This window comes from Clarias gariepinus, chromosome 24 (genome assembly GCF_024256425.1).
Source record: "Clarias gariepinus isolate MV-2021 ecotype Netherlands chromosome 24, CGAR_prim_01v2, whole genome shotgun sequence".
Lineage (NCBI taxonomy): Eukaryota > Metazoa > Chordata > Actinopteri > Siluriformes > Clariidae > Clarias > Clarias gariepinus.
In genome coordinates this window covers 22,866,301-22,891,217 of record NC_071123.1, presented here as the reverse complement: position 1 = coordinate 22,891,217, position 24,917 = coordinate 22,866,301, and the positions used below count along the sequence as shown (strand labels likewise).

Sequence of the window (24,917 nt, the reverse complement as noted above, 5' to 3'; positions counted from 1 at the left end):
ATCAGCACTTTAATATAACAGATGCACGACAAGCACTCCAGACTTAGGCAGATTATTTATAACTAAACTTAATGAGCTACATCGGTTCAGGTGAGTGTTCCCATCACCTGACCAAGGTGCATCCTGGGAAGTGTAGGTTAAACTCAAAGAAAACACAAAGGAACACAAAACTACAAAACAACTCAAAATGGAATCTGGGCGCATGGCGCCCTCTGGTGTTTATCCGTGACAGTAACATGGAGACATGGACATTTATGGAGGACAGTAGAACTTGTTTTTATTTTCCATGATACAGATAAAAATGTGATTACAATGTGGTGATGCTCAGCATTTTTACTTCATCTGCTTTATTCACCAGTTTAAAAACTTAAACAAAATGTAGCTGAACATGTTTGTACTGAAACCACAGAGTGATGATTGTGTAGCAGATATTCTGACTGTAAATCATAAGTATTTCTCTTTATATTTTATCTAACATTACATTTTTCTCTGTTATTTTACACGACACCTTCAGCATGGGTAAGTAAATAACTCGACTTCCCACTAATGATAAACACTGATATTTTATAAACTTATCACATGTATTAGATTTCAATTGAGAGATCGAATAGAAATATAAAACTATTTTCAGATGATGTTTATGTGAAGGACTCTGATCAATAAGTGAGATTCCACTTCCATCAGTCAGCTTCTTTCCCACAATGCACCTGTGTGTAACCCCACTGCACTGCAATAATGTAGACAGAGACGTTGTAAATGTCGAGTAAAAGACACAACAAACATGTAACATATAACACACACCACTGCCAGACTCCATCAGAATATCATACAGAATCATATAAGAATAAGAATATAACATTTTCCAGGATTCCTCTGGATGGAACAGTTGTCTATTCTGCAAGTGTCCAAGTAACATATCAGTATTTTTGTATTATTTCAATAAGCTGTCTTATAATTGTGTTCTTACTGAAACACAGAGTGACATGACATTTCCTGACACTTCACAATAAACATAAATCAGAGCTTTAACAGTGTTCAGTGCTTGTAGACAGAATAATTGCCATCACTCGCTCTGCATAACAATCACACTTACTCTCTCTTCACTTACAGTTGTGTGAAAAAGTGTTTGCCCCCTTACTGATTTCTTATTTTTTTGCATGTTTGTTACACTCTGAGAACTTCCTGTTGTGCCGCAGGATGGCAGCACTGACGAGAGCGCCGATACAACTCAGTAAACTTTTGTTTAAATGTCTTTTATTTCTATTCAGTTTCATTTGTCCTGCACTTTCGCACTTTCAATATAGTCGCAACTCACTCCTACAACTGAGACCGAATTATAATGAATTAATTAAATTATTGTCTTTATAAACAGCGAGCAGTGTACTTCCCTTGATCCTTTGTTTATGCGGACGCCGCTTGAGGAAAACAAGGAGAGGGAAGCATTCAGGCGTGCTGTGCAGAACCAGGCAGAGAAACAACAGACCCTCTCTGCCGTCCATACTGCTTGCAGACGTCCAGTCCGATAATAAACTAGATAAACTGCATGCACGGATTAAATACTATCAGGACATCAGGGATTGTTGTGTTAAGTCGGACAACTTTTCCATCTACCGTCTAGTAGAACAGAAAACGCAGACAATTTGAGGGGTGGGGAGTATGCTTTATGGTTAATTTAGCTACAGATGTCTGTGTGTTAATAGCTCACTGCTCACCTGACCTAGAGCTGCTGAACATTAAAGTTAGGCCATTCTACCTCCCCAGAGAGTTCAGCACAGTACTCCTTACAGCTGTTTACATTCACCCACAGGCTGATGAATCACAAGCATTGGATGAACTGTATAAGCTTATAAACTGACTTGAAAACTCACACCCAGATGCTGCTTTTATTGTTTTGGGGGACTTTAACAGAGCTAATATGAAAAAGGTGCTTCCAAAATATTAACAGCACATTACTTTTCCCACCAGAGGAGAGCAAACTCTTGATCATTTTTACACTCCTTCCAGAGACTGTTATAAACATCTCCCCTGGCCTGCTTTTGGGGAAATCAGACCACTGCTCAATTCAGTTGTTACCAGCATACAGACAAAAGCTAAAACAAGGTAAACCGGTTCTCAGAGACATTCACAAATGGACCAGGGAGACTGACTAGGCGTTAATGTACTGATTTGGAACAACTGATTGGCAGATGTTCAAGGATGCAGCTGATAGCAACATCAATGAATACGCTTACTCTATTATAGGCTATATCCGTAAGTGCATTGAAGACACTGTTCCTAAATCCCACTCTGCTTCTACCCCAGCCAAAACCTGTGGGTGAATCAGAAGATCCGCACTAAGCTGAGAGCTCGGACATCTGCCTTCAATTCAGGAAATCTCTGAACCAATCCTTGTTCCCTACCATTTTTAAGGCATCACACACCGCTCTCACCCACCTGAACAAAGGGAACACATACGTGAGAATGCTCTATGTAGACTACAGCTCTGAATTCAACACCATCATCCTCTCCAAACTGGTTAAGAATCTTGCTGATCTGGTTCTGGATATCTCCATGTGCAGCTGGATCTTTGACTTTCTGACCAGCAGGTCACAGGTGGTAAAAATCGCTAGCCACACTTTATCATCAGTAACCCTCAGTACAGGTGCACTACAGGGGTTGTGTCCCCAACCCTCTTCTGTACTCTCTGTTCAGTTATGACTGCACTGCTAAACATAGCTCAAACTACATCTACGAGTTTGCGAGTGACATGACCATTCTAGGTCTCATCACAGATCTGGATGAGACTGCGCACAGAGAAGAGGTCAGGGCAGTAACCAGCTGGTGCAAAGCCAATAACCTTCTTCTGAATGTCACAAAAACAAAGGAGCTGATAGGGGAGGATCTGATCCCATGCCTCCTATAGTCTACTATCTACATCGATGGCGTCGAGATGGAGAGAGTAAACAACTTCAAATTACTTGCCATCAACATATGAAAAGAACATCATACGGACAGTAAAATAAACTGCTCGTAGTAGTATGAAGGTCTGAGGCTGTTTTGCTGCTTTAGGACCTGGAAGACGTGCTGCGATAAATGAAACCATGAATGTACCAAAATATCCTAAAGGAGAATGTCCGGCCATTTGTTTGTGACCTCAAGCTGAAGCAAACTTGCGTTTTGCAGAAGAAATATGATCTGAAGCACACCAGCAAGTCCACTTCTGAAGGGCTAAAGAAAAACTAAATGAAGACTTTGAAGTGGCCTAGTCAAAGTCCTGACCTGAATCTAATTGAGATGCTGTGGCATGACCTTAAAAATGCGGTTCATGCCCGAAAACCTTCCAATGTGGCTGAATTACAATAATTCTGCAAAGATGTGTCCAAAATTCCTCCACAGTGCTGTAACAGGCTCATTGCAAGTTATCAAAAACGCTTGATTGCAGTTGTTGTCGCTAAGGATGCAACCAGTTAATATTTTTCACACAGGGCTATATAGTTTTGGATTTTGTTTTCCTTATTAATAAAAACCTTCATTTAAAAACGGCATGATGTGTTTACTTGTGTTATCTTTGACTAATGTTTAAATTTGTCTGATGATCTGAAACATTAAAGTGTGACAAACATGCAAAGAAAAGGAAATCAGTAAGGGGGCAATCACTTTTTCACACAACTGTATATTATTGTCCCATGGATTTGTGATTATACTCCAGCATTCAGTATTATTACTGAAACACAGAGTGACATGACATTTCCCTACACTACACAATAAACATAAATCAGAGCTTTAACAGTGTTCAGTGCTTGTAGACAGAATAATTGCCATCACTCGCTCTGCATAACAATCACACCATATTGTGAAAAAGCATTGAAGAGTTGACTCGGCCTAGCGTTTAGTCTCTTTAAGCTAACAGTAGTAAGTCATGTTAATGCACACAGCATAAAGACAACCTGACTGAACTGAGAACAGAAGTCCTTCACTTCATTTATAAAACTTCTATAATAGGAGAGAGGGATTTAGGAGTGAAAGAGAGAAAAACAGAACGAGATCACACATCTTCCCAAGTCTACTGCGACATATCATATGCTGTCGTAACCAATATATAGACGAGGCAGTAGCAAAGCACATCATTCTGTTATCTCTTCAGGTTTTTACATTGATAAATGTCTGTGTTTTAATTAAAGGAAGTGGGAATCTGATATTCTGTATATTCCTTTATGTACTACAATAGCACATAGATATATTACAGAATATTTAACTATAGATTTAAAATGCACAGGGGAAAATGCACATATACTGACATACTGTATATTGGTATACATAGTATTTTCCAATAAATCACAAGATATTTCTGTTCCTTAAGGGGAACTAGCTGTATATTAGCACAATGCTATATTATACAGATTTACTGTGTGTGATGACTGATTGTTGTCTAGTTTTCCTCTTTTTTATTAAGACACACATCAGCTGTGTTTTAACCAGAGTAACAGTTACTTTCACATTTTCACATGGAACAATTCACATTTGTAATCATGCATTAAATCTTCACTCTCTATTATTTACTTTCACAGGATGAACTGTTAAGTGAGTATAAAGTCTTTTCTCTGATAGTGATGTGTTGATGCTGCATGAATAATATATTTATTGTGCAGATGAAATAGATTGGACTGTGCTGTGTGTTCAGAGTGCAATAGCACATAGATATATGAGCATCATGAGCATAGTGTAGTGAACACAACAGACTGTGATCGCTGGCAGAACATTCATCATGCTGTTGTCTAGTTTGTCATTAGTGTTCTACACACACACACACACACACACACACACACACACACACAAATCTGACCTACACACTGATACTGAGAGTTAAAAAGCTAAAGGTGTGTTTACAAATGACACACACACATTAGTGAACAATCTGATCTAATGGAGATAATATTTATATTATTATTTATTATTCATTTATTATTCAAGGAAAAAATGTTCATGATGATTTGTGAGATTTTATACAAATTATAAAAATTGTACCTGATTATCTTTGTACTGAAAGCACAGTAAAGATTGTGTAGCTGATATTCTGACTGTAAATCATAAGTTTCTCTCATTATATTTTATCTAAAGTTACATTTCTCTCTGTTGTTTTACACAGACTTTTCAGGATTCGTAAGTAAATAACTCAACTTTACACTAATGATAAACACTGATATTTTATTTCAAATTAATACAATTTCATTTATATAGCGCTTTTAACAATGGTCATTGTCTCAAAGCAACTTCACAAAAATAAATGAAATTTAAAAAAAAAGAAAAATTATGGAAGTGTGTATGTGTGAGAAAAATGTGTCTAGATAATAATAAGATGAATGAATGATGAATGAAATGTCTCTGATGAGCAAGCCAAGGGTGATGGCGACAGTGGCAAGGAAAAACTTCCTGAGATGGCAATAGGAAGAACCTTGAGAGGAACCAGACTCAACAGGGAGCCCATCCTCATCTGGGTGATAACAGATGGAAATTATATAACATCATGTGGGTAATGAAGCTGAAAATTCAATATAACACAAGTTCTTTAAATTAACATGAAGTCCAGTTCAGCACAGGGATAATTCAGCAGATGCAAAGGGCAGATGGGGTCTGGATCACTGGAAGCACAGGAGCAGCATGTGTAGCTCCAACCATCATAAAGCAGAATCCAGCTGGAGCTGGTCCTTCTCTGGATGCCTCAGGAACCTCGCAGGGTCGGCCTTTGTCTACTGAAGCTGGCACAATCTCAGATGCCTCGGGATGGATAGAAAGATAAAGAACAGATAGAAAGAATTAGCATAGTTGCCATTCAGCATAGATGTACTGGAGTATGAGGTTATGATCTAGTGAGAACCCTGGCAGCTGCATTTTGGACTAACTGAAGCTTGTTTATTGAGGATGCAGGACAACCACCTAGTAATGCATTACAATAGTCCAGTCTGAGGGTCATGAATGCATGAACTAGCTTTTCTGCATCAGATATGGATAAGATGCTCCTAAGTTTGGCAATATTTCTAAGATGGAAAAAGGCTGTTTTTGTGCTATTGGAAATATGATTTTCAAAGGACAAGTTACTGTCTAATATTTTGCCCAGGCCTTTTACTGTCGAGCTGGTAGTAACAGTACATCCTTCTAAACGCAAGCTGAATTGTGAAAACTGTTGTGTACTGTTTTTTGGGCCAATAAGTAATATCTCTGTCTTATCTGAATTTAGTAAAAGAAAGTTATTGGTCATCCAATCTTTTATATCCTGGACACACTCAGTTAGTCTAGACAACTTGGGTTTTACGTCTGGTTTAGTTGAGATATATAATTGGGTATCATCAGCATAACAATGCCCCCAAGGGAAGCATGTATATTGAGAACAGCAGAGGTCCTAAAACTGACCCTTGTGGGACCCCATATTTCACTGGCATTACACCAGACGGTTCTCCATTTAGATCTACAAAAGGGTATTGATCAGACAGGTATGATCTAAACCATTTTAACGCCTGTCCCTGGATACCGATGTAATTTTGTAAGCGATCTATGAGAATATTATGATCTATAGTGTCGAATACAGCACTAAGATCAAGTAAGACTGGTAATGAGATGCAGCCTTGGTCCGAAGCTAAAACCAAGTAATTTGCAATTTTAACTAGTGCAGTTTCTGTACTATGATGGGGCCTGAAACCTGACTGAAATTCTTCAAGGATGTTGGTTTCCTGCAAGCATGTTCATATTTGAGCATATACTACCTTTTCTAATATTTTTGATATAAACAGAAGGTTTGAAATCGGTCTGTAATTTGTTATTTCATTCGGGTCTAAATTAGATTTTTTAAGAAGAGGTTTAATAATTGCCAACTTGAAAGGTATATATAACTGCACATACTGTCTTTATACGCAATTTTAAAAACTTCTAATTTAGTTTTTCACCATTTTCGCTCGAGGTTACGGGTTGCTCTCTTTATGGCGCGAGTATGACTATTGTACCAAGGGGCAAGTGTTTTATCTCTGACTTTTTTTAATCTGATGGGAGCAACAGTGTCTAATGTACTGGTAAAAATAGTGCCCATGCTGCTAGTCATTTCATCCAGATCGTCTGCATTTAGGGGTCTAATAAGAAATTGGGACAGATCCAGCAGATTACTTGTGAATCTGTCTTGTGAAGTAGTCCGATTCATATTTCTACCAAATCGATAACGTGGGGGAGACACAGCTAATCTGTTCTACAGATAGAGTATATATTAGGAGGTGATGATCTGTGATATCATCACTTTGAGGTAAAATCGCTATATTGGAGACATCTATAGCATGGGATATAATTAAATCTAGCATATGATTACAGCTGTGAGTTGCTTCATTTATAATTTGATAACCCCAAAGGAATTTAGTAAATCCATAAATGCAAGTGCTAAAGCGTCGTTAGCATCATCTACATGAATGTTAAAGTGTCCTGCTATCAACATTTTGTCAGAGTTAATCAATAGGTCTGATAGCAGATGTCCAAACTCTTTAAGAAAATCAATGATATGGCTCTGGGCATCTGTACACGGTGGCCACTGTAAAATATAGCAAGGGTTTATGTATCTCTTTGAGTGCAACATTAATGATAAGCACTTCAAATGACCAGTTAGACGGGGCTCATGCTTATAGAAATATCCTAATGGAGATGACTCATTCAGACCAATATATTAATTTGGTCTAAGCCAGGTTTCGGTGAGACAGAGTGCATCAAGGCAATAATCTGAGATCATTTCATTAACAATAAGTGCTTTAGGCGCAAGAATTCTGATGTTGAGAAGTCCAAACTATAGAGGTAGATTTTGATCACATATTTGGACTTTTTTTGAGGTTTATGGTTATCAGATTGTTTCGGCGAATGTCACGAATTTATTCTTTTTTCTCACTCTTCGGGGAACAGACACAATTTCTATGGGACAAGCTAATTGCACGCGGCTATCAGTATGGTGAGTTGTAATGTGGTTAATATGATTGGAATCTAGGGTATGACTTACCGCCACTTATATTTTATAAACTTATTACATGTATTATATTTTAATTGAGAGATCAAATAGAAACATAAAAACATTTTCAAATGATGTTTATGTGGACTCTGATCAGTAAGTGAGATTCCACTTCTATCAGTCAGCTTCTTTCCCACAATGCACCTGTGTGTAACCCCACTGCACTGCAATAATGTAGACAGAGACGTTTACCATGTCGAGTAAAAGACACAACAAACATGTAACATATAACACAAACCACTGCCAGATTCCATCAAAATCTCATACAGAATCATATAAGAATAAAAATATAACATTTCCCAGGATTCCTCTGGATGGAACAGTTGTCTATTCTGCAAGTGTCCAAGTAACATATCAGTATTTTTGTATTATTTCAATAAGCTGTTTTATAATTGTGTTCTTACTGAAACACAGAGTGACATGACATTTCCTGACACTTCACAATAAACATAAATCAGAGCTTTAACAGTGTTCAGTGCTTGTAGACAGAATAATTGCCATCACTCGCTCTGCATAACAATCACACTTACTCTCTCTTCACTTACAGTTGTGTGAAAAAGTGTTTGCCCCCTTACTGATTTCTTATTTTTTTGCATGTTTGTTACACTCTGAGAACTTCCTGTTGTGCCGCAGGATGGCAGCACTGACGAGAGCGCCGATACAACTCAGTAAACTTTTGTTTAAATGTCTTTTATTTCTATTCAGTTTCATTTGTCCTGCACTTTCGCACTTTCAATATAGTCGCAACTCACTCCTACAACTGAGACCGAATTATAATGAATTAATTAAATCATTGTCTTTATAAACAGCGAGCAGTGTACTTCCCTTGATCCTTTGTTAATGCGGACGCCGCTTGAGGAAAACAAGGAGAGGGAAGCATTCAGGCGTGCTGTGCAGAACCAGGCAGAGAAACAACAGACCCTCTCTGCCCTCCATACTGCTTGCAGACGTCCAGTCCGATAATAAACTAGATAAACTGCATGCACGGATTAAATACTATCAGGACATCAGGGATTGTTGTGTTAAGTCGGACAACTTTTCCATCTACCGTCTAGTAGAACAGAAAACGCAGACAATTTGAGGGGCGGGGAGTATGCTTTATGGTTAATTTAGCTACAGATGTCTGTGTGTTAATAGCTCACTGCTCACCTGACCTAGAGCTGCTGAACATTAAAGTTAGGCCATTCTACCTCCCCAGAGAGTTCAGCACAGTACTCCTTACAGCTGTTTACATTCACCCACAGGCTGACGAATCACAAGCATTGGAGGAACTGTACAAGGTTATAAACGGACTGGAAAACTCACACCCAGATGCTGCTTTTATTGTTTTGGGGGACTTTAACAGAGCTAATATGAAAAAGGTGCTTCCAAAATATCAACAGCACATTACTTTTCCCACCAGAGGAGAGCAAACTCTTGATCATTTTTACACTCCTTTCAGAGACTGTTATAAACATCTCCCCTGGCCTGCTTTTGGGGAAATCAGACCACTGCTCAATTCAGTTGTTACCAGCATACAGACAAAAGCTAAAACAAGGTAAACCGGTTCTCAGAGACATTCATAAATGGACCAGGGAGACTGACTAGGCGTTAATGTACTGATTTAGAACAACTGATTGGCAGATGTTCAAGGATGCAGCTGATAGCAACATCAATGAATACGCTTACTCTATTATAGGCTATATCCGTAAGTGCATTGATGACACTGTTCCTAAATCCCACTCTGCTTCTACCCCAGCCAAAGCCTGTGGGTGAATCAGAAGATCCGCACTAAGCTGAGAGTTAGGACATCTGCCTTCAATTCAGAAAATCTCTGAACCAATCCTTGTTCCCTACCATCTTTAAGGCATCACACACCGCTCTCACCCACCTGAACAGAGGGAACACATACGTGAGAATGCTCTATGTAGACTACAGCTCTGAATTCAACACCATCATCCTCTCCAAACTGGTTAAGAATCTTGCTGATCTGGTTCTGGATATCTCCATGTGCAGCTGGATCTTTGACTTTCTAACCAGCAGGTCACAGGTGGTAAAAATTGCTAGCCACACTTTATCATCAGTAACCCTCAGTACAGGTGCACTACAGGGGTTGTGTCCCCAACCCTCTTCTGTACTCTCTGTTCAGTTATGACTGCACTGCTAAACATAGCTCAAACTACATCTACGAGTTTGCGAGTGACATGACCATTCTAGGTCTCATCACAGATCTGGATGAGACTGCGCACAGAAAAGAGGTCAGGGCACTAACCAGCTGGTGCAAAGCCAATAACCTTCTTCTGAATGTCACAAAAACAAAGAAGATGATAGGGGAGGATCTGATCCCATGCCTCCTATAGTCTACTATCTACATCGATGGCGTCGAGGTGGAGAGAGTAAACAACTTCAAATTACTTGCCATCAACATATGAAAAGAACATCATACGGACAGTAAAATAAACTGGACGTAGTAGTATGAAGGTCTGGGGCTGTTTTGCTGCTTTAGGACCTGGAAGACGTGCTGCGGTAAATGGAACCATGAATGTACCAAAATATCCTAAAGGAGAATGTCCGGCCATTTGTTTGTGACCTCAAGCTGAAGCAAACTTGCGTTTTGCAGCAGGAATATGATCTGAAGCACACCAGCAAGTCCACTTCTGAAGGGCTAAAGAAAAACTAAATGAAGACTTTGAAGTGGCCTAGTCAAAGTCCTGACCTGAATCTAATTGAGATGCTGTGGCATGACCTTAAAAATGCGGTTCATGCCCAAAAACCTTCCAATGTGGCTGAATTACAATAATTCTGCAAAGATGTGTCCAAAATTCCTCCACAGTGCTGTAACAGGCTCATTGCAAGTTATCAAAAACGCTTGATTGCAGTTGTTGTCGCTAAGGGTGGCCCAACCAGTTATTATTTTTCACACAGGGCTATGTAGTTTTGGATTTTGTTTTCCTTATTAATAAAAACCTTCATTTAAAAACGGCATGATGTGTTTACTTGTGTTATCTTCGACTAATGTTTAAATTTGTCTGATGATCTGAAACATTAAAGTGTGACAAACATGCAAAGAATAAGAAATCAGTAAGGGGGCAAACACTTTTTCACACAACTGTATATTATTGTCCCATGGATTTGTGATTATACGCCAGCATTCAGTATTATTACTGAAACACAGAGTGACATGACATTTCCCTACACTACACAATAAACATAAATCAGAGCTTTAACAGTGTTCAGTGCTTGTAGACAGAATAATTGCCATCATTCGCTCTGCATAACAATCACACCATATTGTGAAAAAGCATTGACGAGTTGACTCGGCCTAGCGTTTAGTCTCTTTAAGCTAACAGTAGTAAGTCATGTTAATGCACACAGCATAAAGACAACCTGACTGAACTGAGAACAGAAGTCCTTCACTTCATTTATAAAACTTCTATAATAGGAGAGAGGGATTTAGGAGTGAAAGAGAGAAAAACAGAACGAGATCACACATCTTCCCAAGTCTACTGTGACATATCATATGCTGTCGTAACCAATATATAGACGAGGCAGTAGCATAGCACATCATTCTGTTATCTGTTCAGTTTTTTACATTGATAAATGTCTGTGTTTTAATTAAAGGAAGTGGGAATCTGATATTCTGTATATTCCTTTATGTACTACAATAGCACATAGATATATTACAGAATATTTAACTATAGATTTAAAATACACAGGGGGAAATGGACATATACTGACATACTGTATATTGGTATACTTAGTATTTTCCAATAAATCACAAGATATTTATGTTCCTTAAGGGGAACTAGCGGTATATTAGCACAATGCTACATTATACAGATTTACTGTGTGTGATGACTGATTGTTGTCTAGTTTTCCTCTTTTTTATTAAGACACACATCAGCTGTGTTTTAACCAGAGTAACAGTTACTTTCACATTTTCACATGGAACAATTCACATTTGTAATCATGTATTAAATCTTCACTCTCTATAATTTACCTTTACAGGATGATGAGGAAGAGGGTGAGTCTCTTGTAACAGATATTGATGTGTTGATGCTGCATGAATAATATATTTATTGTGCAGATGAAATAGATTGGACTGTGCTGTGTGTTCAGAGTGCAATAGCACATAGATTAATGAGCATCATGAGCATAGTGTAGTGAACACAACAGACTGTGATCGCTGGCAGAACATTCATCATGCTGTTGTCTAGTTTGTCATTAGTGTCCTACACACACACACATCTGACCTACACACTGATAACCACATTTTTCCCTGATCCAGATAAAATATGATTCAATATGTTGATGCTCCACATTTTCACTTCTTATATAGTGACACATAACACTCCATGAAGTTACGTTATCCATGAAGTTATACAGTATAATGTAATGTTATATTTTAATAAAAATAGTAAAAATATAGCTGAACATCTTTGTAGTAAAAGCAGAGAGTGATGATTGTTGTTTAACAGCCATTCTGACATAAAGCATACGTTTTTTTCTCTTTCCACACAGGACCTTCAGCATGGGTAAGTAAATAACTCAACTTCACATAAATGATTAAGTCTGACATTTTATAACCTTGTTACATGTAATAGATTTTAATTCAGGGATCAAATAGAAACATAAAAATATTTTCACATGTTGTTTATGTGAAGGACTCTGATCAGTGAGATAAGTGAGATTTACTTCCATCAGTCAGCTTATTTCCCACAATGCACCTGTGTGTAACCCCACTGGACTGCTGAGACGTGTACCATAAATAACTTTCACACTAATGATCAAAACTGATATTTATAAGAGATATGTTTGATTTTTATCCAGGTATCAAATAAAAACAAATATTTTCAGTGAAAATCGAGATTCCACTTTTATCAGTTCAATTAAATTTGATTTGTATAGCGTCTTTAACAATGACAATGGTAGTCGAGTATAAAACCTTGACACTGATTTATTCTCTTCCACAGAGCGACAGAAAAGGGACAGAAGAGAAGAGAATGAAAATGGATGCTCTACTGACTTGTAAGTATGGAAGGAGCTACAAAAGTAAACACACCTGTGTTGATTTCTACAGCCTGAAGTTCTCAATAATCTCCAGTAAGCATGCAGTCTGAAATTCACAACTTGTCATTATTAATAAGGGTATTATTTATGCACATAGTGAAAATAAATAAATAAATAAATAAATAGGATGAAATTTAAAAACAAAAAAGGAAATGGATGTGACTGCTACTGGAAGAAAATACATCAGTCATTTTAAATATGTATAGCTCTATAGGTAATCGAATGAGTACAAATCTATAGAGGTTTACGACTCAGATTAAACTAAATTTTTAATTCTAGTTTCCTATCTCCTTATTTTTGCTTATTTATTATTGATAATATCTAATCAAAAATAATATCTAATATTTTTATATACAGTAAAAAGTAGATCAGAAACTGAAACTGAGCTAAAAATCACTAAGCGGAACTGGACAGCACGTCTAAATCACTAGAACATTACCTGGTTAACATTACTGTAGTGTACAGGTTTACAGTATATCTACAGAGTACGAGAGGATTTAGTATTCAATTTCAATAATATTGTATAAAGGGGGAGGGGCCAACAAGTTACTAAAACAACCAAATAAAATGAACTTTTTGAGAACAGCCACAAAAGAATTTATAGCTAAAACTAAACTCTAAAATCTAGCAAATAAAACACACAATAGTGATGTATTTGTAGACAAAATATTTTGGGGAAACAATCTTACTTTGCGTTCTTTGTCCTTTTATCTGTACATAGTGTCCAGCGTTGATCGGGTGAGTAAACATTTCGAATAACGAATAATAATAAAAAACCACAGGTAGTTTGGTCCACTGGTCATAAGCAAACTGCTCCATCTCAGGTTTGAGGTCTTCTGCAGACTGCATGTTCAGCTTTTTCTACAGTTTTTGGTAGGGTTTAGATCAGAGCTCATGGAAGGACTCTTCAAAATAGTCTTATGTTCTTAGCCATTCTTGGGTAATTTTAACCAAGTGTTTTGGGCCATTATCCTGTTGGAGGACCCATGTCCTGAGACTGAGCTTCCTGACACTGGGAAGTATGTTTGGCTCCAGGACACCTGGATAGTCTTGAGATTTCTTTGTGCCCAGGACAGATTTAATATACCCTGCGCCAGACACAGCAAAACAGCCCCAGAACATAACCAAGCCTTCTCCATGTTTCACAGTAGGTACAGCGATCTTCTTTAAAAATTGTGTGTCTGTAAACATACAGCTGATGTGAACTGCCAAAGACTTTCGATTTTGTCTTATCTGTCTGAAGGACATTCTTGCAGAAACATTTAATTTTGGCACATTCTACTGTAGTCTGGCTTATTTATTACTTATTGTATGAGTTACTCTCAACAGTGGCATCCTCCTGGGTTGTCTTTCATTAAATCCAGTTTTGCTTAAAGCCTGCTCAGAAGAGCCCTTGGCTCTTTGGTCCCCATTCATGTTATCCTATAGCTGATTTATTCTTAAGGCAATGTCCAGTAAACTTGTTAATAATATTTGCCGCTGTAGCCACAGGAATATTAATCTGCTTGGAGATGTTCTGATAGCCTTTGATATGGTTATGGATAACTTTTTTGTGATCTCCTCAGACAACTCTCTTGTTTGCTTTTACTGGTCCATGTTCACTGTAGTACCCACTATGGTACCAAGCAGCAGAGTGAACATCATTTAAATAGGCTGACTAACTGATTACAAGATCGAAAAAACCTGGTATGTTAAATACAGGTCACACTTTAGTTTATCATGTCACTATGGTGAAATTATTTTCAATCTTTTCTAAGAATACCAACTAATTGGTTTTTGTTGTTGTTTGAAAAATACCAAGAAGTTCATCCCTGTGTTTAAAACTAAGCAAACACTATTATTAATACATAAACGAAATACACTGTTGGCCAAAAAAGGCTTTTTTTAAAAGGATCGGATTATTGGGTTTAAAATACTTCTAGCTCATAGTAGGACATAAATGTTGTTTAAGATCTTCTCGCGAGCACTCGGGCACAACACCACTCGGAAAGGCGTTAAAACATTAGAGAATGCAATTTCTTATGGGTGATTCTTAGACGTTTAGTTATTATGTGCCCTGGCCTTGGTCCAGTACCGCTTGCTGTAGATTAAGTGCAGGTCAGGGAGCCTGGTGCCGATGATGCACTAAGCTGATTGCACAACCCTCTGTAGAACTCGTCTCTTCTTCATGTAGCTGTTCCTACACCAGGTTGTGATGTGTTTTGTCAGGATGCTCTCTACTGTATGGTGCCGGGTCTTTTTCACCATAGTGTTGATGTGGCCTGTGTGATGTAAACACTGAGGTATCTGAAGCTGTCCACTCTCTCCACGAAGCTTTCTTTGATTACGGGGTCTGGTAGTTTCTCACCTGTTTTGTTCACTGAAGTCCACTGTTAACTCCTTGTCTTCTTCATGTCTGCAGCCATTTGTATTAGCAATTGTTTAGCAAGCATTGTTAGCTGCAGCCTCTAAGCTAGTATAGAAGCTTATATGCCAGAGTCAGGTCTGTGTTTGTTATACTGGAGGTTAGTGCTTTATAGTCTGTTATTACATTTATTCCCTGCCACAGGTTCCTAGAGTCACTCCCATAGCACTGCTTTGCCTCCTTGTATGATGCAGCCTTGTACGAGTCCATGTCACCCTGATGGTCACTTTTTGCATGGTATCATTTGCTAGTTTCCTGATTAATCCAATAACTGCTTCCATAAACACTTTGATGTAATCAGTGCTGTGCTGAAACATGTCCCAGTCTGTGCCATGAAGTGTGACCTATAAGGTGGCCACCGATTGTTCTGTCTAGCACGTGACATCCCTCTGAGCTTGGGCTTCCTTCTCGTAAGCCTTTCTTTATATTTTGGCATTAAGAAGATGGCGGATGTCAGATTTCTTAAATGGGGGTGACATTGTTTTGACAGGTTATTATAGTTTTAAACGGTGGAAAAAGGAAACACAGACAAAACACAGCCAATGGATGTGTGACTCAGTTGCATGACGTTGTCCTAATCAGACGTTGTCCTCAATCACAACTATTCCACTCATAATTTGAAGAAACTGGAAAGAAGATGAGTGCATTTTGCTTGCAAAGGAGGGAGTAAAAAGTTAAACAATTACAGCAAAAGTCTGCCAGAATGTCTAAAAATTAAAAGTAAGTGGACATCAATTCTAAAAAAATTTCAATGCCATTTGTCAGTTTGCTGCTCGTACCCCCAAGGAGTGTCAAAAATGGGAGTACACCATGTTACTGAAGTGATGATGTGATTCTTATAGCAAAGAATATAAAGAAAAAAATGTTGTGTACACTTAAATAACTTAATATAATTATATAATATTTATATATACACTACTCACAATAAGTTAGGGATATTTACATGGATGCTTTTCCTATTTGCTCTGAATTTGAATGCAATTGGTAAAAGTTCCCTTTGATATTACTAATAATGTATGAGAAGAAACACGATTTTCGTTAGTTTAATATTTATTACCCCCATAATTTAGACAATAACAGGGATAGCCCCAAAAAACAAAAATTGACAATGTCAGTAGCGGGTGTTTCCACCATTTGCCGCAATGACAGCTTGACAGCAATGTCTTATGCTCCTCACTAGCCTCATGATGTTGTTCTGAGGCAATGCGTTCCACTCTTCCACAAGTGCTACACGCAGTTCTGCCAGATCACGTGGGGATGGGGTACGATTATCAAGTCTTTGCTTCAACTGGTCCCAGACGTGCTCTATGGGGTTCAGGTCAGGGGACATTGATGGCCATACCATATGAGTCACTCCAACTTCCTGAAGTTGAGCTGTGACAATTCTGCCACGATGTGGTGAAGCATTATCATCCATGAACAGAAAGTTGTGGGTGTGCTGGCGGAATTTCAATTCAATTCAATTCAATTTTATTTATATAGCGCTTTTAACAATGGTCATTGTCCCAAAGCAGCTTCACAAGAAAAAAAATGAAAGATTTTTTTTTTTTTTTTTTAAGAAAGAAAAGGAAAGAAAATATTTGGAAGTGTGTATGTGTGAGAAAAATGTGTCTAGATAATAATTAAATGAATGAATGATGAATGAAATGTCTCTGATGAGCAAGCCAAGGGTGACGGCGACAGTGGCAAGGAAAAACTCCCTGAGATGGCAATAGGAAGAAACCTTGAGAGGAACCAGACTCAACAGGGAACCCATCCTCATCTGGGTGATAACAGATAGAAATAACATCAAGTATGTTGTGCAGGTGAAAGTTCAATATATCAGAAGTTGTGTAGATTCAGTTCAGCAGTAGGTGCAGAGGGCAGATGGGGTCAGATCACTGGAAGCACAGGAGCAGGATGTGTAGCTCCAGCCATCATAAAGCAGAATCTAGCTGGAGCAGGTCCTTCTCAAGATGCTTTAGAAACCTCGCAGGGTTGGCCTTTGTCTACTGAAGCTGGCACAATCTCCAGATGTCTCAGGATGGGTAGAAAAATACAGAAAAGATGGAGAGAATTAGCGTAGTTGCCATTCAGGATAAGTGTAATGGAGTATGAGGTTATGGGTTGAGTTACGCGTATGCCAGATTAAAGAGATACGTCTTGAGCCTACTTTTGAATTGGGAAACCGTGTCTGCTCCCCGAACAGTGTCTGGAAGGCTATTCCAAAGCTTTGGAGCCAAATATGAAAATGCCCTGCCCCCTTTTGTAGATTTTAAAATTCTGGGAATTACCAGAAGTCCGGAGTTTTGTGATCTTAAGGGACGTGGTGGATTATAGCGTATCAAAAGACTGGTTAGGTATGAGGGAGCTAAACCATTTAAAGCCTTGTATGTAAGTAGTACTATTTTGTAATTAATTCTAAATTGAACAGGTAGCCAGTGCAGGGATGATAATATAGGTGTTATATGATCATATTTTCTGGATCTAGTGAGAACCCTGGCGGCTGCATTTTGGACTAACTGTAGCTTGTTTATTGAGGATGCAGGACAACCACCTAGTAGTGCATTACAATAGTCCAGTCTGGAGGTCATGAATGCATGAACTAGTTTTTCTGCATCAGATACGGATAGGATACTCCTAAGTTTGGCAATATTTCTAAGATGGAAAAAGGCTGTTTTTGTGATATTGTGGAATTGGGGGATGATGATGGGATTTTGAGTTCTGTGTCTTGATGCAAGTCTGCTGATGACACTTTGAGACACACCAAGTTCACGAGCAACATCTGACTGCCTGTCACTGACCCGAAGACGCACCATGGCCAGGTGGCACTGCTCGTCAGTAAAGTGACGTCGTGGGTTCAAGGCTGTTTGAATGATGAACTTTTTCACCCACAGAACAATTTTCACCCACAGAACAATTTTCACCCACAGAATGTTGAAATTGATGCCACATTGAAAAAGGTTGTCTTTTGGCATTGGCCCCCATATAAGACACACCTGTACACAATGAGACTATTACATGAAAAACACAAAAGGAGGTGTGTCTAGCACCCCAATACAAATGCCACCCTATCCCAAAAATGTCTGAAGTGAACCAAACACCGTATGTACAGTATGACATCCACTAAGTCTCTCACAATATCGCTAACTTATTGTGAGTAGTGTAAATACAATTATTTTAATGTGTGTGCCATGGATGATGCACACAACTTCATGAATGCAGCTTGTTTGTTTATAAATCGCTCTTACTCCTACTCCAGAAAGTAGGAACAAAATGGAACTTAGGAGCTCAGGAGCGATTTCCTACTCTGAGACGCTTAGTAAATACGGGCCCAGGACTCAGATTGAGAAAGACCATGAGCATTCATTTTTACACTCACCATCACACTGTGCGCTGTATTCGAAGCCAAACCTTAGTGAATGAAAACTTAGATTGATAATAACATACATAAATTACTACAAACACCACTAGAGTTATGGCTTTTTGAAAAATGACACAAATTCATATTTACTGTATAAACCCCAAACCACTGTCACATATTTTGCAGTTTGTGCTTTCATTGTTTTTGTGATTCAAAGAAAATATACAAAACTTATTTTCTCAGTTTGCAGTACTTTTTTTTTTAATCTCAAATCATTTAAAATGTGTAAAGTTTGATTGCTAATCTACCTCATGTCTCCTGTCTTTGTTTAACAGCACTCATCAGAAGTGGAAGTCTCCATTCCAGAATTGGGTAAACAATGTGTTGAGGATAAGACCAAAGATGAGTACAGGTAATGTGCCTAATTTATTTCACCTTGCAAGTATGGATAAATCAGTGCCAGATTATTATATAATATTTTTAATTGTTGAAGATATTGACAATATCATAATAGGACATTACCTTCATATTGTGTTCAGGTTTCTGTGGACTCATGCTGGTCAGTATAAATGCAAAGTGACCCAGCTTATTTTTGAGATGGAAGGGGAAGGGGAAGTGCTGTACAGAATAGTGTCCTGGGACAGCTGTCCGCTGGATGGATTAGGCCCAAAGGAGCCTGCAGGACCTCTGTACAGTATTAACTGCCATAAAGGTTCAATCAGGAAACTACATCTTCCACATTGTGAGACCCGTAAGTTGACTCATGGATAGCTTTTATCAATTCATGGTTAACAATGATATACATGATTATAAGCAGCTTAAGTAAAAACTTAATTAAAATATTACAGTAATTGTGTGTGATTATTCTATTCCAGTTTGCCCAGATATATTTAAAATGACCACAAATTTGCATGTGCACATGACTTTAATAACCTCTGCACTAAGACACTTTGCTCTATGCATATTTGCACACACCGTACAGTATATTTCAATTTGCACAGTATATTTCTATTTTGTACATCATATTTCTATTTTTATTTCTAGTTCTATTTTTTTCCTAGCACATTTCTATTTTTATTTTTAGTTCTATTTTTCCTAGTTTAATTTAATTTTTTAATTTAATTTCTATCGTATTTCTTTTATTCATATTTATTTCTTATTTGTAAAATGTAACTCTCTTTTAGGGTCAATGGCAGTCGTATAATGCATTTCACTACATTTCGTACTGTGTATGTTTGTGTATGTGACAAATAAAATTTGAATTTGAATTTGAATTTGACTTAATTCATTATATCAAAGTATGCACAACAATAAATGTAGTAAATCAAAGCCTCCATTCTCCGGTGCTGGCGGAAAATATCCACTAATTTCTGTTTGTTGTTATTATCTAAAACACTGATTAATTATATTTTTCAGGTACAGATGAGGTGGGTCTTACTGTGGGCCATGTGACTGGTGGTAATGTGGAGATCATTCAGCAACTACTAGTAACAGACACACATGTCATCATAGACATTCACAATCTCTCCCGCTTCGGTCTCTTAAGAGCACTGATATTCCAAGATTATCCTATAAAAGCTCAGGTTATACTCTTCCATAAAAAACTCAAAGGAAAGCACAGGAAAAGTCAACTGAACGTACACCTTCTGCCAGGAAATGTGCCAATTGTAGAGGTAATCTTCTTTAATGAATACATATTTTATTATTATCTTTAATATGGCCTGTGTAAAGTGTGTTTTATCCTGATGGTGTCGCCATTTTCATCATTTGTATTGTTAGACCCTTCAGTGACAGACAATTTTACTAAATCGTTTATTTCTAGGAAACTTAATTCAGCATTTAAATGGAATACCATTTAATTCTGTTTTCCCCTGAAGGTGCAGAAACGGCATGAGAACAAAATGTACATTGAGACGAGCGCCACATGTGAACTAACCCCTGGTAAAAAATACTGGCCTTTTTCTAAAAATACTGACAATGAGATCCAACCAGAGGTAAGAGACAGGTCATACCCTTATACAAATATATTATCATTTTGGTCTTTAATAAGGCATGGTTGACTTTAGACATTAATTCAAAAATATTTCATCACCTGTTTCCTTAGTGTGAGAAGTTTTATTCTGACTATGGCCCCAACTATCACCCTACATTTGAGGTATTCTTTAGTACAAAGGTTGATGAAGTCACTTTAGGTCTTTTGGATGAAAAAAAGAAGGAGGTGTGGTCGCGCCTGGTCTTGCTATCAGGTAAGCAATTTTTGAAAAATATATGTGTGTGTGCATGTTCAGGAGGAGCTGGTATAAATGGGTTGGTAAGGTATTATTTTAAAATAGGAAGACATCAATATTTGCTTAGGTTACTAAGTATCTCAACTTTCTTGATGGCTTGTAGCGTTTGCTACCTCTGCTGTCTTTATTTATTAAAAAAATAAATAAAAACTGGGTTTGGCACAGGGCAAGAGTTAACCAATATGAATAGTAATGTCAAGTGTGGGTGTGGCCTGTTGACTTGTGGTATTTCATGGACAATTTTACGGAAGCAGTCTAGAAATGAAAGAAAAAAACATATAAAATAAAGATTGTGTATTAAATAAAGTATAGGCTTGTCTCTGAGAATGCTCCACCAACAGCAATAAAAGATTGATTTAAGTAGAATTAATACAAGAATACAAATGTACACCTAAATAAAAACTGACCTGAACTAGGTTTATAATGAGGTAGACTGCTGGACATGAAATAGGGAAAAATGAAAACATATGGAAGGCCTGTAGAATGTTCTTTCTTTTTGAGAGAAGAATTGTTGGGCTATGAAGGCTTTTTTAGGACAAAGCCTTTCACCCTCGTATCACATCTTTGTCTGAAGTTCAAATAGTAGTAAAAACATGAATTTGAAACATATTTTACTGACGTTGAAGATGGTGCTGATAATGCTGTGCTAAAAAATATTTTACACATGGTGACTTTTTGACCTAGAAACACTATTTAACACTGGTTTACCTATTTAACACTGGCACGGCTTCACAGATAGAATGGGGGTCATGCAATGCAAAAGTATTGTTTTATGCTATATTTTGTTTCAAGATCCAGTATACAGTATATTGAGTATTAAGTTGACACACCCACAGCTCTACTAGTAGTTACTGAATTCATTTTTTTATATCGTCACATCAGATACAGAAGCAGCCTCATCCAAATCAGATACAACAGGTAAGTAAGGCTGTCATACATTTCACTTTCATCTTAACCACTGGAAATAAGATGCAACCGTTTTAGATTTTAGATTAACAGGTAGTTAAACTGCTGAAAAAAATAATAAAATAAGAATTAAGGGAACACTTAATGATAACCGTATAACAGCAAGTCAGTTAAACTTAAGTGATATCAATCTGTCCATTTAGAAATCAGAAGTGATTGTAAATTAGATTCACCTGCTTTGGTACAAATAAAAGTGACAACAGGTGCAATGGAGAGAGAAAAGCAAGACAAGCCATAAAAAGGGAATGGTTTTGCAACCATGACCAATACTCTGTCCTTATTCTTCCTGACTGATTCGCAAGTTTTGCGTCCTTATCACTAGTGGTAGCATGAGGCAGTACCAGCAGCCCAATCAGGATGCACAGGTAGTCTAGTTCCTCCAATATGGCACATCCATACATGCAGCTGAAAGATGGCGTTCACAGCCCAGTTCTGTGCAACTTGATTGGCATTTACCAGAAAACACAAATGAATTGGCACTGGTGCCCCGTTTTCCTTACAGATGGGAGGAGGTTAACACTGAGCACATGTGTCAGGTATAAAGAGTCCAGAAACACCATTGTAAAATGTTATGCTGCCTGTTAAATCATTGAGCATGACCGGTTTGTTGTTCATGACCTCATGTTCCCCTGACAAAAATCCAGTTGAGCACCTACAGTATGGGACATTGTGCATCATGTATAAAACCGAACTGTTGTTTATCCCTTGTGACTCATGCCCAGGTCAAGACCTTGTGATATCCCTGGACAACAACCAAATCACTCATTCAGCCACCGCCGCCAATCTTGGGGTAACCGTGGACAATCATTTGTCGTTTTCCCCACACATCGCAACCCTTACTCGCTCTTGTCGATTTCTTTTTTACAATATCAGAAGAATTCGCCCATTTCTTTCTTCACAGGCTACTCAGGTGCTTGTTCAGTCCCTTGTTATTTCAAGACTGGATTACTGCAACTCACTCCTGGCAGGCCTGCCTCTGTCCACGATTCGTCCTCTGCAACTGATCCAGAATGCAGCAGCACGTCTCGTTTTTAACCTTCCCAAGTTCTCCCACACCACCCCACTCCTCCGCTCCCTGCACTGGCTTCCTGTAGCTGCCCGCATCAAATTCAAAACACTGATGCTTGCCTACAAAGCTAAAAATATCTTTAACTATCTTTAAACGACGACTCAAGACGCATCTGTTTCTCCAGTACTTGGACTAAAAACTCTTCCCAGTTGTGTTGGACTAATGGCACTTATTTATTAACCTAGTTAACCCAGTGTAAGTATGTATCCAATGATGTAAACATTAAAGCACTTTTTGTAAGTCGCTCTGGATGCCACCAAGTACCACCAAAGACTGGGCAGGAGCTCTCCGATACCCTGATCCAGGTCTAGAAAGAGATCCACTGACACCATCTGTGAACTCATGCCCAGACGTTGTCAGGAAGGCATTCAGACACACAGGGTCTGGGATGAAAATCACACACTTTGGATGAGCTTTTAATTTTAGATATTCACTTTTATGTCTAATCATTATGTCATTTTGTTCTGAACAAATGATACAATATACATTAGTAAATATTTTTAACTTGAATAATTAATGGATCAGATCTTATGTGTGATTTAAGTGTTCCCTTTATTTACTGAGGACCTTATAATGCATTCAAATGTTTGTGTCTATCGAACTCTTTATATAGAGGCCTAACTTTCTTAAAATATTTATAAAAAAAATATGACTAACTCAAATGCTGCTACTGGAAATATTTTACAGTGTACATGATTAAAATTTGCAATGCTTAATTTTTATACAGGTGCTGACTTTATGGATCAACACAGAGAAACGCTGATTCAGAGAGTTTCATCAGTAATGGAAATCGCTGACTGTCTAAAAAGCAAGAACATGATTAGTGATGAAATTTACAATAAAATGAATGTACCTTCATTAACATCACAACAGCAAATGAGGCTTTTGTATAGTGTTCTCAACTCAGGAGGAAAAGCTGTGAAACAAGAAGTCTACAAAATCATTAGAAAGAAAATGCCTGGCCTAGTGGATGATTTGGAGTCTGGTTCAAGCTCGGCATAGTGGACCTTGCAGACTTTGTAGTGACACATTTGTTTACATTTTTAAGTACTTTGCTTCTCACAGTCTTTCCTTTTTGTTATAATTTGTATTTAGATCAGCATAGTAAATGCATTTATTCTAATATTTTGTTCTTAAGCGGTTTGGCGTCATGCAGGGACCTCATATGGACATATCGTCTCTGTTGCTTATTTTAGTACCATTATCTGAACTACACAGAAAATCAAACAAAAAAACAGTAAAAGTAAAAATTTATAATAGTATATCAACATGCTTAATTCATCTTTACCATTTTAATTAACTTGTTTCATATAAATACTGGATTAGCATTAACAGTTTTAAATGCAGTTTTCTATATTTGTTTTTGTACTGTCAGTATAATCTAATCATGTATATATTTCACATTATTTTTGTATTTTCCCCCCTTTAAGCCTTTTTGTTTTTTACTGTAATTTTATTTGTTAATGTACCACATTAAATGCGTAAAAATCTATCATAATTTCTCCTGGATTGATTATTTACATCAAAACAAATCTGCAGTTTTACAGGGGCATGTAGCCGTATATAAAGTACACTGTAACATAATATATCTACTGTAATTTTATTGTACATTTACAAAATAATGTAATTATTTCATCCAGTGGTTATCAGAGATTTTTTTGGAACTGAAACATTATACAGGATGAGTAAATGAAACAGCATGCAGTAAACAATAACACTGATATTGTACAGGATTCAGGAAAACATGTAAACTCCACAGAGAATGGGCCACCTGTAACTCTACTTATACT

The 24,917-nt window shown here is 37.6% G+C and overlaps 1 protein-coding gene across 1 annotated transcript; it reads left to right on the top strand.

Annotated features, from left to right (window-relative positions):
• Nucleotides 1–2,460: 2,460 nt before the first annotated feature.
• LOC128511935 (NACHT, LRR and PYD domains-containing protein 1b allele 3-like) lies at nt 2,461–24,613 on the top strand. Its single transcript, XM_053484983.1, has 15 exons — nt 2,461–2,585; nt 2,692–2,800; nt 9,855–10,030; nt 10,137–10,245; nt 11,996–12,011; nt 12,509–12,522; nt 12,961–13,015; nt 13,779–13,795; nt 19,140–19,216; nt 19,344–19,555; nt 20,221–20,477; nt 20,682–20,798; nt 20,909–21,050; nt 21,975–22,010; nt 23,855–24,613. Exons 1-15 carry the CDS (start codon nt 2,461–2,463, stop codon nt 24,127–24,129), a joined length of 1,737 nt encoding a protein of 578 aa, XP_053340958.1. The 3' UTR covers nt 24,130–24,613.
• Nucleotides 24,614–24,917: the final 304 nt, after the last annotated feature.